Below are 18,837 nucleotides of genomic sequence, written 5' to 3' on the forward strand. Positions count from 1 at the left end.
TTTGGGAGTGTGTTCCACCATTGAAGAGCATCATAATCTGAGTTTGAGGTAAGTTTCTAGCCATTGAATTCCCTGGTTTGCCCTGTTTTAGTTTTGGTTTTCAGTTGGGATTTCTAGATTGGATGTTGGGTTTTGTTGGGAGTTTTGGCTAGGGTTCTTATGGTTGTGATGCTTGGGGTATGTGAGGATGGTTTTTGGGTTCATTTGGCACCAAAATTGGGATTTGGAAGCATTGGAATCGAGTTAGAACTGAAGGAGTCGAAGAAGGAAGTTTCAGGGGAAAACTGGTCTGGGGGTAGTGCTACAGCGCCCATCATAGGGCGTTATAGCGCTACACAGGATGCTTTTGGGCGGTTTGGGGGTTCTGAGTATAGCGCTGGGGCGCTAGGGAGCAGCGCTATAGCGCTACTCTGTTCCTTCAAAATCCCGTTTTGAGTGTTTTTAAGGGTTTTTGGTTCGGGGTTTCAATCCTTAAGGCCTAGGATCGAATCTACTCATCGTGTGGGCGTGTTTCGAGGTCCCGATAGTGGGGTTTGGGTTCAGACCCTTTCATTGTTGATTTTCCTTAATGGAGGTTATAATTGGTTGTGATTAGGTAACCGCTAAGGAATCAAAATGTCGATCGTTCTCAGGAGTCATTCTTGTTTTATTCTCGCTCGAACCTGAGGTAAGAAAACTGCACCCTGTGTATGTGACATGCATGATTGTTGATGAAGCATATTGGTTGATAAATGTGGGCATTGATTGCATATTAAATGCTAGCGGATGTTGTTTACTTGTGTATGACACTGATTAGTCAGGGACGACATTGGTCGCATATTATTGACCTGAGAGTCAGAAATGGCCGAATGAAGATTAGATCTAATCGATATCAGCGTTGAATAACTCTAAGGCATTAATGCTGGACCAACCCTAAGGTCGATGAAACTTATAAGCGCTTGACTAGTCTAAGCTAGTTACTCAGAGCCAGGGCCAAAGGCCTAGGTGACTGGTTGTCGCATGGCTAGGGAACGATGTTCCAGGGTTATGACTCTATGGTCACGAGGAAGGTTATGTTGGTGACTAGTCATCATGCACCTATCCTGTTTAAGCTAGTGAAAAGTTCACTTATCTGTTAAGCCCCGGTGACTCTTTCGTCACATGGCTAAAGGGAGTTGTACCCACCTTAGTGACTTTTGCGATTGTCACTCCTTTATTTGGACTGAAAGTCTTGAATGATTATTATGATCATTGTTGATATTATATCATGCTATATTGTGTTTTCTTGCTGGGCCTTGGCTCATGGGTGCTATGTGGTGCAGGTAAAGGGAAAGACAAGCTCACCCAACCTTGAGTGGAGAGCTTAGGTGGGGATGTGTACATATGCGGCCCCTTGACCACCACAACCAAGGAGTTCTCAGAGGAACTAGGGGGTTTACCCTAATTTTGTCGCTTAGGTCGGCGGGTTTGTAAATTTGAAACAGTAGTGACCATTTTGAGTTGTAGATAACTTGTAAATGTTTTTATTGGGCCCATGAACAATTTTATGTATTAAATAAAATATATCCTTTCCTTTTGATTGATTTTCCACCTTAGCCTGTTAATAACACTTAGAAGCACGTTTATAACCAAATGACTTGGGTAGCGAGTCAAATTTCCGGTTCACCGTAACTGTTCTGGGGTAACCAGGGCGTTACAGTGTGTGTGGTTGTTTTAGCTAATTCTACTATAGGGGATTCACTTTAAGCCCTACTAGTGAGGCTCTCAGTGTTCTATACCCGTGAACAGTTTTCGGTGCGATTTTTTTTTAACCGTGTATATTGTAGCTATTTAGAGCATCCTGCAAATTTTCAGAAAATTCCAAATAATTTACACTACCGAAAACTAAGTTCAAACATGTTGCACTCGTGACTAATTTTTTTTATGCGCATGGAAAGCAACATGTTTGAACTTAGTTTTCAGTATTGTAAACTATTCATAATTTTCTGAAAATTTGCAGGATGCTCTAAATAGCTACAATATACATGGTCATAAAAAAAATCGTGTCGAAAACTATTCATGGGTCGAGAACACTGCCCTACCGATAGAGCTTAAAGTGAAGAAACTATATAAATTGTCCTACTTAAATATATGTCAATATTGATGATACATGCATATTTTTTGGTTTAAGAAAAGTTGATTTGCCTTTTTGTGTTTTGGATTTTCACTGATTTTGTCAAGTTGTCAAATATGATTTGTTGCTTAAATGTAAGGTCTCAAGGCTTATTATTATTATTATTGGAAATTTCCATGGTGGGGCTTCAAAAAATATCCTACCAGTGTAACTCTTTTGTGTTCTTGACCCGTGAACAGTTTTTAGCACATTTTTTTATGACTGTGTATATTGTAGTTATTTAGAGTATCTGCAAATTTTTAGAAAATTCTAAATAATTTATAGTGTCAAAAACTAGTTTAAAAATAAGTTATTGCACGTGTGACTAATTTTTTTATGCGCGTGGAAAACTAACATGTTTGAATCTAATTTTCGGCACTTTAAATCATTCAGAATTTTCTGAAAATTTATTTGATGTTCTAAATAACTACAATATACACAGCTATAAAAAATCACGATAAAAACTATTCACGGGTCGGAAATAAATAAGAGCCCCAGCTCTTTTTGAAGCCCCTACCGTAGAATCCTCTATTATCTACGGAAATGTTGGGTTTGGTGTTCAGTTTCATACAACCTATTCAAACTTGCATGTTACCATTTATGATCCTCAATTAGAAACTATTGCTTGAACCTATTTGAAAAGTACTGAAATTTCATGAAGTAATGGAAGAGTTGTTTAGACTTTTCAAAAGTAAAATGAGAACCAAAACTTATTCAGAAGAGGTAAAAAAAGGATCACAGTTTGTGAATTAAGGAAACAACAACCAAAAGCCTTTCTGCATAATTCAAATGAATCTAAGACTCTTTTTTTTAATATCCAAACTCTTTCAATCATAATACAGATAGGACTCATTCTAACAGAGAACTGAGAGCTCACAGGAAAAAAAATTTAATTAAAAAAAATGAATAGTTTCTTCTAGTTAAAACACTAAGACAAGAACCATTAAACTCCAAACACACACACTACTTTGACTAACACTGAGTTCTGCAAAGCTTTTTTTCTCTTATTATCCTAAAACAACAGTCCCAGAATATAGTGATTTAGAAGAAAAAGTTGTAGTAAAAACATAACGTATATAATACTTGAATAAACGCAATATGATAAATACAATATTTATATTTACTAAATTAATAATACATAAATATTATAATTATAAATAATGCAATATAAATAACTTATAATATATATAACAATATTATAATTATAAATAATACAATATAAATAACTTATAATATATATAACAATATTATAATTATAAATAACACAATATAAATAAAAAGATTATAATTATAAATAACAACAAAATAAAAGCCGAGGCCTGTGTAACACACAGTTTCCTTAAAACAGATTCGCCACCTCTACGAGGTTTCGACGTCTATCTCCCAGGATACAACGGTGAATGACAAGTAACTCAATTACTTCGCCGAACCAAATATACCCGGACTCTATCACACTAGAACAGATCTAAGAACTCTAAAGAGTAGAAAGGAAAAAACAATATTGAAAATATATATATCTCAATCTTCAAAGGAAGACAAATATATATATATATATATGAATATAAGTTTTTGGTGTGTTTTGATTACAATGCCCATGTACTCTATATATAGGCCAAATTTGAGAGGTTTAACCTCTTACCAATATGGGACAAATCCCAATTGGTTTTTCATTCAAAAAAATTCTAACAATCCCCCACATGAATGAAAACTGACACAAGAATAACCAACAGATGGTTTAGACCTAGGTGATAGAGTTCAACGGTAGAAACCTGCATAGGATAGGTAGGTGTTACCCTTTGAACCCTCCCTTGTGTAAGTATATTTACTTTACTGGCTGATCAGTAGACGCGATGTCTTTGAACTGTTCTGCCGTTCATGTAAACGACGATATACCACACACAGGAATCTTCCTGACATATATTGGTTCTCAAGATTATGTTCGTTTTGGCCCTGAACATTTCCCTGGTTCTGCAAGAGATATTCTAGGAATTGAGCCCTTATTCAATCCCTATAGAAGCGGCCCATCTTCTCTCTCACATAGGTGATTTTCTTAAGTAAGAGTAACCCGTATTACTCTACTCGACATTTCGATGCTTAAGAAATCATTAAAAGCATAGCTTAACATTTTCCTTACGGTTATCACTATTTCATCATAGGAATGGACAATGAGGATAACCCCCACAGTGATCCAACATAGTCTTTACAGTTTTAGTTGTCCCTTTGAACCTAGATCTTGGGATCTCCAGTCAACTAGGTGGGGTGTCTACTGTATTGACTTTATTCATTCATGGGCTTTAGACCCATTCCCCTCGATGATTTTTCAACCAACTCTCTATTTAACCCTTTGGTTAGCGGATCCGCAATATTATCCTTTGACTTCACATAGTCAATAGAGATAACTCCAGTTGAGAGTAGTTGTCTAATGGTATTGTGTCTACGACGTATATGTCTAGACTTACCATTATACATATTACTATGTGCCCTACCAATTGCAGATTGACTATCGCAATGTATGCCAATAGCTGCCACTGGTTTAAGCCATTTTGGAATATCTTCTAAAAATTGATGAAGCCATTCAGCTTCTTCGCCACACTTGTCTAAGGCAATAAACTCAGATTCCATCGTGGATCTAGCAATTACCGTTTGTTTAGAAGATTTCCATGATACAGCTGCACCACCGAGTGTAAACACATATCCACTCGTAGACTTTGAGTCTTTCATATCAGATATCCAATTAGCATCACAATACCCTTCAAGTACTGCTGGATATTTAGTATAGTGCAGCCCATAGCTACGAGTAAATCGTAAGTACGTAAGTACCTAAGTACTCTTGTTATTCCTTTCCAGTGGTCAGACCCTGGATTACTCGTGTATCTACTCAGTTTACTAACTACGTAGGCTATATCAGGTCTTGTACAACTCATTAAGTACATTAGACTTCTAATAATTCTAGAGAACTCTACTTGAGAGACACTCTCCCCTTTGTTCTTGAACAAATGTAGACTCGAATCTATAGGGGTTCTGGATACACCAGAATCTTCTTTGTTGAATTTCTCAAGAATTTTGTCCACATAATGTGACTGACTTAGAATGATCTTATCAGATGTCCTTGAGATTTGAATCCCCAAAATGACATCTGCAAGACCCATATCTTTCATGTCAAATTTCGAGTTCAACATACTCTTGAAAGATTTGATCATCTTATCACTGCTTCCAACAATGAGCATGTCATCTACGTAAAGACACAAAATGACATAGTCATTATCTATTTCTTTAACATAAATACATTTATCGCATTCATTGATTTTGAAGCCATTTGCCAACATAGTTTGGTCAAATTTCTCATGCCATTGTTTTGGTGCTTGCTTTAAACCATATAAAGATTTCACCAATTTACATACTTTTCTTTCTTGACCTGGGGAGGAAAACCCATCGGGTTGTTCCATATAAATTTCTTCATTTAAATCCCCATTTAGAAAAGCAGTTTTCACATCCATTTGATGTACTTCAAGATTGTGTAACGCAGCAATAGCAAGTATCATCCTAATGGAATTTATTCTCGTCACAGGAGAATAAGTGTCAAAGTAATCAAGGCCTTCACGCTTCTTATAACCTTTAATTACAAGCCATGCCTTATACTTATCAATTGAACCATCAGATTTCATTTTCCTTTTGAAAATCTATTTGGCCCCTAAAGGCTTACATCTTGGAGGAAGATCTACTAACTCCCAGGTGTGATTTTGAAGTATGGATTCAATCTCACTATTAATAACATCTTTCCATAAAGAGCCTTCAGTGGAGTTCACAGCTTCATCAAAGCTTTGAGGTTCACCTTCTAGCAAATAGGTCAGAAAATCTGGACCAAAAGATTTTTCTGTTCTAATCCTTTTGTTACGTCTAGGTTCATCCTCACATTCTTGACTTTGACCCTGACTATTTTCAGCAATAGTCTCATGTGTTCGTTTCAACGAACTTGAATCCTCTTTTGATCTAAGAGGAAATACGTGTTCAAAGAACGACGCATTTCTGGATTCCATTATCGTGTTTTTGTGTATGTCAGATATTTTAGACTCATACACCAAAAACCGATACGCACTACTATTATGTGCATAACCAATGAAAATGCAATCAATAGTTTTTGGACCTATTTTTACCATTTTTGGTAAAGGTACAGCCACTTTGGCAAGACACACACTCTTAAGTATTTGAAGGAAGGTTTCGTTCATTTCCATAACTCGTAAGGGGTCTTATCTTCTTTCTTTTTGGGTATCTTATTTAAAAGATAATTAGCTGATAAGATAGCTTCTCCCCACATGTTCTGAGGCAATCCAGAACTAATCAACATCGTATTCATCATCTATTTCAATGTATGATTTTTCCGTTTAGCAACACCATTTTGCTGAGGTGAATAAGGTGCAGTGGTTTCATAGATGATTCTATTTTTTGCACAGAATTCACAAAATGGTGATTCATACTCACCACCTCGATCACTTCTCAATACCTTAATCTTTTTGTTAAGTTGTTTCTCAACTTTGGTCTTATAGAGAACAAATTTCTCTATAGCCTCGTCTTTGCTTTTTAGCAAATACACATAGCAATATTTCGTGCTATCATCAACAAAAGTAATAAAATACTTATTGCCTCCCCTTGTTTGAACAAATTTTAAATCACATACATCGCTATGGATTAAATTTAGGGGTTCATTATTCCTTTCAATCGTTTTGAAGGAAGACCTTGTTAGTTTTGCCTCAACACAGGTTTCACACTTATGATTTGAATCAATGTGGAATTTTGGTATGTGATTTAAGTTAATTAATCTCCGTAGAGTATCATAATTAACATGTCCTAGTCTACCATGCCAAACATTGGAAGACTCAAGCAAGTAAGTAGAAGAGTTATTAACTTTATTGATAAATGGTTTAACAACCATTATACTGAGTTTAAACAACCCATCAGTTACATAACCACTTCTCACATACATTCCACTTTTGGACAGAACAACTTTGTCTGACTCAAATACAATTCGGAATCCGTGTTTGTTCAACAGTGAACCAGACACTAGGTTTTTCCGGATCTCTGGTACGTACAGTACGTTGTTCAGAGTCAGCTCCTTTCCAGAAGTCATTTTTAGGATCACACTTCCTTGACCCGCAATTTTAGATGTGGCAGAATTTCCCATGAAAATCTTCTCGCCATTATCTACCTGTTCAAAAGATTTGAACAGACTCTTGTCTGAGCATACATGCCGAGTGGCACTAGTATCAATCCACCAATCCATTGGGTTGGAATTGACTAGGTTTATCTCAGACACCATGGCTGATAGATTTATTAGATCAAACTTAAAGAAAATTCTTTGGTTAGCCTGGAAGGGTAAAAAACCCAACCATTCGTGGTCTAGCTTCTCGTAGAATATTTCTATTAAGTATTTATCCAGCCTCAAATATCTCTACTAGATAATTTCCAAAGAACACTAGAAGAAGGGTCTAGCCCCTGCCTCAACAGTCTAGTTTCTTTGAAAATATTCAGTTCCCAGAACTTCTCTAGTGAGATTTAAGTTCAAATGAACTTTTCGCAATAACAATATCCTTCAATATATAGATATAAAAATATCACTAATAGATATATTAAATATTATAATAATATAAAATATATCTAACATTCAAATATTATATTTAAACAATAATCTGTTTTAAGATTGTAGTAAAAACATAACGTATATAATACTTGAATAAACGCAATATGATAAATACAATATTTATATCTACTAAATTAAAGATACATAAATATTATAATTATAAATAATGCAATATAAATAACTTATAATATATATAACAATATTATAATTATAAATAATACAATATAAATAACTTATAATATATATAACAATATTATAATTATAAATAATACAATATAAATAACTTATAATATAAATGACAATATTATAATTATAAATAACACAATATAAATAATTATAATATAAATAAAAAGATTATAATTATAAATAACAACAAAATAAAAGCCGAGGCCTGTGTAACACACAATTTCCTTAAAACAGATTCGCTGCCTCTACGAGGTTTCGACGTCTATCTCCCAGGATACAACGGTGAACGACAAGTAGCTCAATTACTTCGCCGAACCAAATATACCCGGACTCTATCACACTAGAACACATCTAAGAACTCTAAAGAGTAGAAAGGAAAAAACAATATTGAAAATATATATATATAACATTGTTAGAATTTTTTTAATGAAAAACCAATTGGGATTTGTCCCATATTGGTAATAAGAGGTTAAACCTCTCAAATTTGGCCTATATATATAGAGTACATGGGCATTGTAATCAAAACACACCAAAAACTTACACTTAGATATATTTGTCTTCCTTTGAAGATTGAGATATATATATATATTTTCAATATTGTTTTTTCTTTTCTACTCTTTAGAGTTCTTAGATGTGTTCTAGTGTGATAGAGTCCGGGTATATTTGGTTCGGCGAAGTAATTGAGTTACTTGTCGTTCACCGTTGTATCCTGGGAGATAGACGTCGAAACCTCGTAGAGGCGGCGAATCTGTTTTAAGGAAACTGTGTGTTACACAGGCCTCGGCTTTTATTTTGTTGTTATTTATAATTATAATATTTTTATTTATAATTATTTATATTGTGTTATTTATAATTATAATATTGCCATTTATATTATAAGTTATTTATATTGTATTATTTATAATTATAATATTGTTATATATATTATAAGTTATTTATATTGCATTATTTATAATTATAATATTTATGTATTTTTAATTTAGTAGATATAAATATTGTATTTATCATATTGCGTTTATTCAAGTATTATATACGTTATGTTTTTACTACAATTCACACTACAAAAGATCTAAGAACTCTAAAAAGTAGAAACTCTAAAGAGTAGAAAGGAAAAAACAATATTGAAAATATATATATCTCAATCTTCAAAAGGAAAACAAATATATATATGAATATAAGTTTTTTTGTGTGTTTTGATTACAATGCCCATATACTCTATATATAGGCCAAATTTGAGAGGTTTAACCTCTTATTACCAATATGTGACAAATCCCAATTGGTTGTTCATTCAAAATATTCTAACAAAAGCAGTGAGGATTATAATCATTGCTTTTCTAGAAAAGCATGAGTTCTTGGAATGTCTTCATGGCAGGACCTGGTAAGCCTAAAAGAACATTTATGCTTTTCCTCTCTTCCCCATGTGGAAGGAATAAGATCACCTCTTTCTCTGGTAGTGCCACTGGCCCAGATAAAACAGGCTCTCCCCAACCGAAATCCGCAGACTGAAATGACAGCCTAGACCAGGTAGTGATCAAGAGTGTTGATGCCAATGAAGGCCTTGCTCTTGTTACTTCGAAATAATCTATGGCTGATCTCATATAACCATCAGTTACCATCCTAATGGCACCCTGAACTAGCCCAACTGCGAATGACAACGGCTTCTCCAAGAGTTCACCAGCTTGACATATGGAATTTGTTAGCACAATTCCATTGCCAAAGTACCCTTTTGGAAGTGGTGGACTGAACTTTCTCCTTCCATCAACAGCAAACAGAAGCTTTGTCTCTTGTTCTGGCAACAGTCTCAGTGCCTTGGTTCGAGCTCTCCATACTAATGCTGAGAGTGCCTCAAATGTAGTACACTTTTCAAGTGCTGATGATCCATTTTCCTTAGCTTTGTTCTTTAGCTTTTCAAGCATTTCAGAATCAAAACAAAAGGACCTGTAGAGCATTTTCTCTTCAGAAAGGTCAGTGTTGCAAGAAATGTCCTTAATCTCAGAGAATTCTCTGTGAAGATTTTCAATCTTTGGTGGGATTCTGGATTTAAGAATAGTCCTGTCTAGGAATGGAGGGACTGTTAAGGGCAGCCCCCTAGCAGTTTCACCCCATGAGTTCACAAATTCCATTGCTGCAATTCCATCAACCATACAATGGTTTACACAAAGGCCTAAAGCAAAGCCTCCACACTTGAATTTTGTCACCTGGAAGATAACAAGTAGAAGCAAACATATTGGAATTGGTATTGGTATAGATGAAAATATCCATTATACTCTGATTCTGTGGACTTAATACCATTAATACTTGTCTCCAAAACAAATAAAAGTAAAGCTTTGATTAGCTTTTAAAATTAAAAAAGTTATTTTGTAAGTGTCTGGGTAAAAAATAAAATAAAAGATTTATTATTTATTTTTTATTTTAAAAAGACCTTTTTAGAAGTTATTTTTAGAATCAGAATAATTTTTATAATTTTTAATTTAACTATAAAAGATTTTCTTTATTGATTATTCAAATAAAAAAAATCATTAAAAATATATCTTTATATTGTAGTTGTCCAAACAGGAAAAAAAAAAAAACTATTTTAATACTAACTTAGTATCCCATATCATTTTACTAACTTATATACAATAAATAAAAAAATAGATTAATTACTGGACTACAAACATTAAAGAACTACAATAACATATTTTTAATGAAATATCTCAAACAAGTTTTAGAGATATGGGATTTCATATTTTTAAGCTATATATTGACTGATAGTATCTAGGGGTGCACACGGGTCGGATTTTCGGGTTTCAGGTGTATCGGGTTCGGGTTTTGCGGGTTTCGGGTGGAGGAATGTGGTACCGAATCCGGTCCGAAATTTTCGAGTTTTGGGGTGATTTCGGGTTTGGTCGGGTTTCAGGTGGGAATGGTCAAAAAATGGGCTTTGGGCCCAAAATGGGCCTTGGTAAAAAAATTTCAAAAATACAATTTTTTGACACTTTTTTTTAATTTTTTTTACTTTTACATGTTATTTTTAACTTTGTTGTTAGTTTGGCAATCTTGATTTTTTGCAAATTGGGCATTAGTAATTTTTTTGAAATTTTTTTTTTTAATTATGTTCGGGTGTAACCCAAAGCCGTGTGTCCTTAATTTCAAAACCCAAACTCGACCCGAACCATGTCGGGTTCGGACTAGATTTCACTCAAATTCAACGGGTTTTGCAAAAAATCGAGTTTTCGAGTTGCGGGTTGGACATGTTTGCAGGTTTTTTGGGTCAAATGTTCACCCCTAATAATATCGATATTAATACTTGCTTCTAAAGTATTTACTTTTTAAAAAAAAAAAATTGACACTAGAATGTAAGGAATAAGAACACATTAATTATATAAGCATATATAACTATATATGAGTTTATATTTTTTTGGACTCTGTGTTTTTTACTTGTTTGAATCCTATTTTTAAAAAAATTCATTTTTGGACCCTATATTTTGTAAAATAGATCAAATAGACTCGTAAAGTCAATTTTGATGGAAAAAAAAATTGAATATAACGACACAATTTTTAAGCAGAATAATTTTATTTTTATTTAGTTTGGTAAATTATTTGTGATTTCAATTGAGAAAACTTTGACCAAAATCGGATTTAGGGTTCTATTTGAACAATTGTACAAAACATAGAGTCTAAAAAGTAATTTGTCAAAACACAGTATCCAAACAGTTAATGAGATAAAACATTGGGTCCAAAATGTTATAAACCCTAACTAACTATATATATATAGGTCAATTCTTTTATAGGGGCTTAATTTTAAGCCTTACTAGTGGGGCTCTCAGTGTTTCTTGACCCGTGAACAGTTTTCGACGCGATTTTTTTTATGACCGTGTATATTGTAGCTATTTAGAGCATCATGCAAATTTTCAGAAAATTCCGAATAGTTTACAATACCGAAAACTAGATTCAAACATGTTGCTTTCCACGCGCATAAAAAAAATTATTCACGTGTGCAACATGTTTGAACTTAGTTTTTATTAGTGTAAATTATTCGGAATTTGATAAAAATTTGCAGGATACTCTAAATAGCTACTATATATATGGTTATAAAAAAAATCGTGCCGAAAAGTATTCACAGGTCGAGAACACCGAAAGCCTCACTGTTAGGGCTTAAAGTAAACCCCTATAGGAGAATTATATATATATATATATGTATGTATTTATATGTATGTATTCTGGTGAGAGTTTTCAAACCTGAGCCACCAAAGGAGGCATTTGTAGTATGTTTGTTGCACCAGGAATATCATAGACCAGCTTCCCAAGAGTGTGTGGATCAGACTTTGTGACATCTCCAATCTCCTCCATCATACAATCTGCTTCAGCCTCAACAAAAACAGCTCCTTCTCCACTACAATTTATGATAAGTTTCCCTTCTGAGCTGATTTCAAGCCTCCCTGCAAGAGGGTAATAGTGAACCAAAACTCTCTCCAAGGCACTCCTTATCACTTCTCCTGCCTTGTCCTTTTCCTTCTCAGTATCTGGCTTAAAGCAGTAGATTGTTCGAACAATCACCGCGATGTTCTGATCAAGATTCGACAAGAAGTAGAGACCCTTTTCGGTTTCCTCTGCAGGGACAACCAGAGTTGGCTCCTCTCTCTTCACTCTGAGCTCAAACACATTGCCATTGTTAGTCTCCATGGTAGCTGTCCCTACAAGCTCCACTATTGCCTGTGGCTTATGTTGATTAAGGAGTGTTGATAGTGAACTGTATGGATAATAATGGAGAAAACTCAGATCATGTGAGAAGAAGAGAATAGAATAGTTTCCAAATAGAGGTAGTAAGGAATAAGCAGAGTTCAGCTCAGATATAACAAAATGCTAGTAATGATATTGTGTACTGTTGAATGAGTTTTCTCACACAGAATCAAATGAGCTCTTTTGTATTCTCACAAGGGTTAGTAGTCTTATTTATTTATGAGTGGTGCCCCAACAGCATAAGAGTTGGTATATTGCAGGACACTCAGTAAATAATATACATAAATATGTAAGAGTACCAACTAGTCTAAGTCAACAAATTCAAAAACATATCAAAAATAAAAAGTTGGGAACTAATTTGCCAACAAATAAAAAAGAAAGGAATTAAACCTATTTAAATGTATGACTGCTTCCTAGAATGACGACTGACCCTGCAAGCTTCCTGGTAAAAATTCCCAAGAGTTCATCCATCATGAGACTACTCTTTGGAGTTCTCAAGTGATGGGCTACCTAAAGGAAGATGCATCTTGTTGGCATAGGTAGTACCCATCAATCAATTTAAGCTCGCTTCAATTGTGTAGTCTCATACCTACATAGTCTTAAAATCATCACACTTGACTTTCCCAAAGCGATGTGGGATTGCACAGCTTTATCCGGTCTTTCTCCCTGCGAATCACACGATACTGACTGTCACAATTATGGCTTTGGATTTTGTTCTAGTGGTTAAAATGATTTGGTTATGAACTTGACTTATGTATTCTATTGACTTAGTTGTATGTTTTCAGTCGTCTAAAGATTAACATATGTCTGATCAATCTACTCACCGATTAAATAGTTGTAAATTGAACGAGATTCATCCTCCGACCGGACAAAATCTAACCCTAAATATTAATGTGAAAAAGACATGGGAGGTTGTGCCTAGTACAGTTTTGATGATGGTGGTTTAAAAAATAATAAAAGAGATTGTTAATGGCAGATTATGTTGAATGGATTGTGAGGGTGAGGATGAAACATTCTGAATATGTAACTATCTAGGGTTAGGTCACTGCCATATACCAAAAAGCATAAGAACGAAGAACAATTTTGCTAACTCAGTCTCTTCTGTTATATATTTTATTGTTGTCAATTCCAAACAGTTGAAAGTTGGAGGCTACTTCAAATCACATTTTAGCTCCAAATAATAATAAATGATTGGCCCAAAAAGTCAAAGTTCTTTGTCTAAGAAAGATGAGTTTTATAAGCATTTTTTTTTTAAATTTTTGGTGAGGAGACATTCATATTTTTTTAAGTGGACCATGTGATTTTTAATAAGTGGTTAATAAAACTGCCACATCTATAACTTATGTCTAAACAGGGTGTCAATTAATACCAACAAATTTTTTTAGACTAGTCAACTACAATAACTACAATTTATGAAGTTGTGATTAATATACTGAATGAAATAGTTTTTGTAAGAGATTTCCGTATGCAGGTTTTTCATAAATGTATATTTTTTTTTGCCGTTCCTATTTAGTTTTTTATTCAAAAATACTATTTTAAGTTTTCAAAAATACAATATCAAAAAATCAACTAAAATTTAATGATGGGACAATAACTAGTTATCAACAACTGCATACATGTTAAAAAAATTCAAAATTTATCTTGGAACAACTAAGTATCAATTAGACATCAACACAACAACAAAACAACTATACATAAAATTAGGGTTAAGCATCGATTAGTTTGAGCAGTTTTTTCATATTATTAAATCTAAACTTCGGTTTTCGATCTAGATTAGTGCGATCCAAAAACCGACCGATCAAACAAATTAAAGAAAAAAACCGACCGTTTTGGACCGCGGTTTGGTCGATTAAACCGACCAAACCAAAGTTCATTTTTAAAAAAAAATATATTTCCATAATTTTTTAGAAAGTTTTAGTTAAAAAAACTAAAAAATTTGGATTGTTGGAATCTATTTTTGTGTTTTTTTAAAACATAAATACATAGAACTTAGTTACATTCACAAATTTGACTTAATTAAAAGTCTATAAGCATAACATAACCTATATATATTTATAATTTCAGTCGGTTTGGAATTGAACAGTGGCGGTTTACACCGTTAACGGTTTTTTCAGTGTTCGGAAGGTCGCTGTACTCGGTTTTTTTAGTTTTTCGGATTTTATGCTCAGCCCTACATAAAACTAAGCAAGTGAAAAAAACAACTATATATAAACCTAAACAACACAAAAGTTGAAAAAAAGTCGAAACTATAAGGTTAAGTTTTTTCTTTTAAAACCTTTATTAGTCCATAAAAATTTAAGTTTTTGGCAAAATATTAAATAAATTTCTCTTTTTTTTTTCAATATTCTCTTCCAATACCTTTCTCAGAGAATTTTTCTTTGATTACTCTCTCCTCCATTTAAGCATTATCCAAGGGAAGCAACACCTTGGATACTCCATTTTCTTCCCTTTTCATGTGTGTGTGGTTGTTTTAGGTATTATATATACTTATATATATGTCAATATTGATGATACATCCATACTTTTGGTTGAAGAAAAATACATTGATTTGCCCTTTTGTGTTTTGGATTCTCAGTAGAAAGGCAGATGCTTTCACTGGTTTTGTCAAGTTGTCAAATATGGTTTGCTGCTTAAATGTAAGGTCTCATGGCTTATTATTATTATTATTGGAAATTTATACGGTGGGGCTTTAAAAAGAGTCCTACTGGTGGAGCTCTTTTGTGTTCCTAACCCGTAAATAATTTTTAGCACGATTTTTTTATGACCGTATATATTGTACCTTTTTAGACCCTATATTTTTCCTCATTACCAACAAATTATTTTTTGGACCCTGTATTTTGACAAATTATTTTTTGGACCCTGTATTTTGATAAATTATTTTTTGGACCCTGTGTTTTGTAAAATGATTCAAATAAGCCCCTAAACCTGATTTTGATGAACAAAAAAATTGAATATAACAACACAGTTCTTAGGCAGAATGATTGTATTTTTGTTCTGAGTTGTTAGTTTGATGAATTATTTGTGATTTTAGTTCAAAATACTTTGATCAAAATTTGATTTAGGAATCTATTTGAACTATTTTAGAAAATACAAGATCCAAAAAGTAATTTATCAAAACACAAGATCGAAACAAGTAATAAGTCAAAACACAGGGTCTAAAAAGGTATAGACCCTATAAATTATTCGGAATTTTCTGAAAATTTGTAGGATACTCTAAATAATTAGAATATACACGGTCATAAAAAAATCGCGACAAAACTATTTGCGGGTCAGAAATATCTAAGAGTCGCACCCATGGGGCTCTTTTTGAACCCTACTAAAGAATCCTCCATTATTATTATTATTATTATCTATCTAGGGAAATGTTGGGTTTGGTGTTCTGTTTCATACAGACTATTCAAACTTGCATGTTAACATTTATGATCCTCAATTAGAAACTATTTGAAAAGTACTGAAATTTCATGAAGTAATGGAAGAGTTGTTTAGACTTTTCAAAAGTAAAATGAGAACCAAAACTTATTCAGAAGAGGAAAAAAAAGGATCACAGTTTGTGAATTAAGGAAACAACAACCAAAAGCCTTTCTGCATAATTCAAATGAATCTAAGACTCTTTTATTAATATCCAAACTCTTTCAATCATAATACAGACAAGACTCATTCTAACAGAGGACTGAGGGCTCAGAGGAAAAAAAATTTAATTGAAAAAAATGAATAGTTTCTTCTAGTTAAAACACTAAGACAAGAACCATTAAACTCCAAACACACACACACTATTTTGACTAATTTTATAAAGCACACTGAGTTCTGCAAAGCTTTTTTTCTCTCATTATCCTAAAACAACAGTCCCAGAATATAGTGATTTAGAAGAAAAAGCAGTGAAGATTATAATCATAGCTTTTCTAGAAAAGCATGAGTTCTTGGAATGTCTTCATGGCAGGAGCTGGTAGGCCTAAAAGAACATTTATGCTTTTCCTCTCTTTCCCATGTGAAAGGAATAAGATCACCTCCTTCTCTGGTAGTGCCACTGGCCCAGATAAAACAGGCTCTCCCCAACCGAAATCTGTGGAGTGAAATGACAGCCTAGACCAGGTAGTGATCAAGAGTGTTGATGCCAATGAAGGCCTTGCTCTTGTTACTTCGAAATAATCTATGGCTGATCTCATATAACCATCAGTTACCATCTTAATGGCATCCTGAACCAGCCCAACCGCGAATGACAACGGCTTCTCCAAGAGTTCACCAGCTTGACACAAAGAATTTGTTAGGACAATTCCATTGCCAAAGTACCCTTTTGGAAGTGGTGGGCTGAACTTTGGCCTTCCATCAACAGCAAACAGAAGCTTTGTCTCTTGTTCTGGCAACAGCCTCAGCGCCTTGGTTCGAGCTTTCCACACGAATGCTGAGAGTGCTTCAAATGTAGTACACTTTTCAAGAGCTCCATTTTCCTTAGCTTTGATCTTTAGATTTTCAAGCATTTCAGGATCGAAACAAAAGGACCTGTATAGCATTTTCTCTTCATAAAGGTCAGTGCTGCAAGAAATGTCCTTAATCTCGGAGAATTCTCTGTGAAGATTTTCAATCTTTGGTGGGTTTCTGGATTTGAGAATAGTCCTGTCTAGGGATGGAAGGACAGTTAAGGGCACCCCCCTAGCAGTTTCACCCCATGAGTTCACAAATTCCATTGCACCAATTCCATCAACCATACAATGGTTTAAACAAAGGCCTAAAGCAAAGCCTCCACACTTGAATTTTGTCACCTGGAAGATAAAAAAGTATAAGCAAACTTGAACTCAATAACTTCTAGAGTGCAAGAACAACAACATGATAACAATATATATATATATATGTATTATTGTGCTGAGAATTCACAAACCTGAGCCACCAAAGGAGGCATTTCTAGTATGTTCTTTGCACCAGGAATATCATAGACCAGCTTGCCAAGAGTGTCTGGGTCAGGCTTAGTGGCATCTCCAATCTCCTCCATCATACAATCTGCTTCAGCCTCAACAAAAACAGCTCCCTCCCCACTACAGTTTATGATAAGTTTCCCTTCTGAGCTGATTTCAAGCCTCCCTGCAAGAGGGTAATAGTGAACCAAAACTCTCTCCAAGGCACTCCTTATAACTTCTCCTGCCTTGTCATTTTCCTTCTCAGCATCTGGCTTGAAACAATAGACAGTTCGAACAATCACCGCGATGTTCTGATCAAGATTCGACAAGAAGTAGAGACCCTTTTCGGTTTCCTCTGCAGGGACAACCAGAGTTGGCTCCTCTCTCTTCACTCTCAGCTCAAACACATTGCCATTGTTAATCTCCATGGTAGCTGCCTCTCCAAGCTGCACACCCTTGAGTGAAAACAATGATATATAATACAAGTTGATAAAGCCTGAGGCTTATGTTAAAGGAATGTTTATACTGAGATAGTTTCCCAAAAGAGATAGTAAGAAATGAGCAGATTTCAGTTTAAGATATAACCAAACAAATGCAAAAGTAGTACTGATCAGAAACACATGGATTGGATTGTGTTGAATGAGTTTTGTCACACAGAAAATCAAAATGAGATTTTTGTATTCCAAGAAGGGTAAGCAGACTTATCTATTTTATAGAAGTGCATGGCATCATCCTATTAAACTTAAACAGATTGGCTCTTTTTGTCAAGGAAAAAAAAATACTATTATTTTTGCAAATGAGATGGGTGGTTGTGCCAGTTACATTTATGGTATTAGTTGTTCAAAATATATATATATATATATATATATTAAGATTGTTGTCAGCAGATTATATTGAATGGATATTTTGTTTGGACACACATAAAATAGCTTACTCTCTAGTGTTAGGCCACTGGCATACACCAAAAAATAAATGAAGAAATAAGGTTTGGTACCTTATTTGGTGAGGTTGGCCCCCAAAATCTGCTTACTCAGTCAGTCTTTTATATCATAAATTTCCATGTTCTTGTCATATCATAACTGTTGAGAGTTTGCTGGCCATTGTTGCTTTCTGACCGAGTTTAGCTCCAAAAATCCAAATAATAATAATTGGTCCGTATATTCCTAAGACAGATGAATTTTCAATAGGCATAGGCATAGGCATGTGTGTGTATTTTTTTTCCTCACCTACCAATACATGTTTTAGATTAATCAACTACTATGATTACAAATTTT

At 34.1% G+C, this 18,837-nt stretch overlaps 2 protein-coding genes across 2 annotated transcripts; both read right to left on the minus strand.

Annotated features, from left to right (window-relative positions):
* Nucleotides 1-9,112: 9,112 nt before the first annotated feature.
* On the minus strand, nt 9,113-12,922 carry LOC133817030 (omega-hydroxypalmitate O-feruloyl transferase-like). The gene is made up of 2 exons (XM_062249413.1): nt 12,174-12,922; nt 9,113-10,150 (listed from the first exon to the last, which is right to left on the minus strand). Exons 1-2 carry the CDS (start codon nt 12,615-12,617, stop codon nt 9,287-9,289), a joined length of 1,308 nt encoding a protein of 435 aa, XP_062105397.1. The 5' UTR covers nt 12,618-12,922; the 3' UTR covers nt 9,113-9,286.
* Nucleotides 12,923-16,270: 3,348 nt separating this feature from the next.
* On the minus strand, nt 16,271-18,345 carry LOC133817031 (omega-hydroxypalmitate O-feruloyl transferase-like). Its single transcript, XM_062249414.1, has 2 exons — nt 17,548-18,345; nt 16,271-17,431 (listed from the first exon to the last, which is right to left on the minus strand). The coding sequence occupies exons 1-2, from the start codon at nt 17,989-17,991 to the stop codon at nt 16,574-16,576; spliced, it is 1,302 nt and encodes a 433-aa protein (XP_062105398.1). The 5' UTR covers nt 17,992-18,345; the 3' UTR covers nt 16,271-16,573.
* Nucleotides 18,346-18,837: the final 492 nt, after the last annotated feature.

This window comes from Humulus lupulus, chromosome 2 (assembly GCF_963169125.1).
Source record: "Humulus lupulus chromosome 2, drHumLupu1.1, whole genome shotgun sequence".
Taxonomy (NCBI): domain Eukaryota; kingdom Viridiplantae; phylum Streptophyta; class Magnoliopsida; order Rosales; family Cannabaceae; genus Humulus; species Humulus lupulus.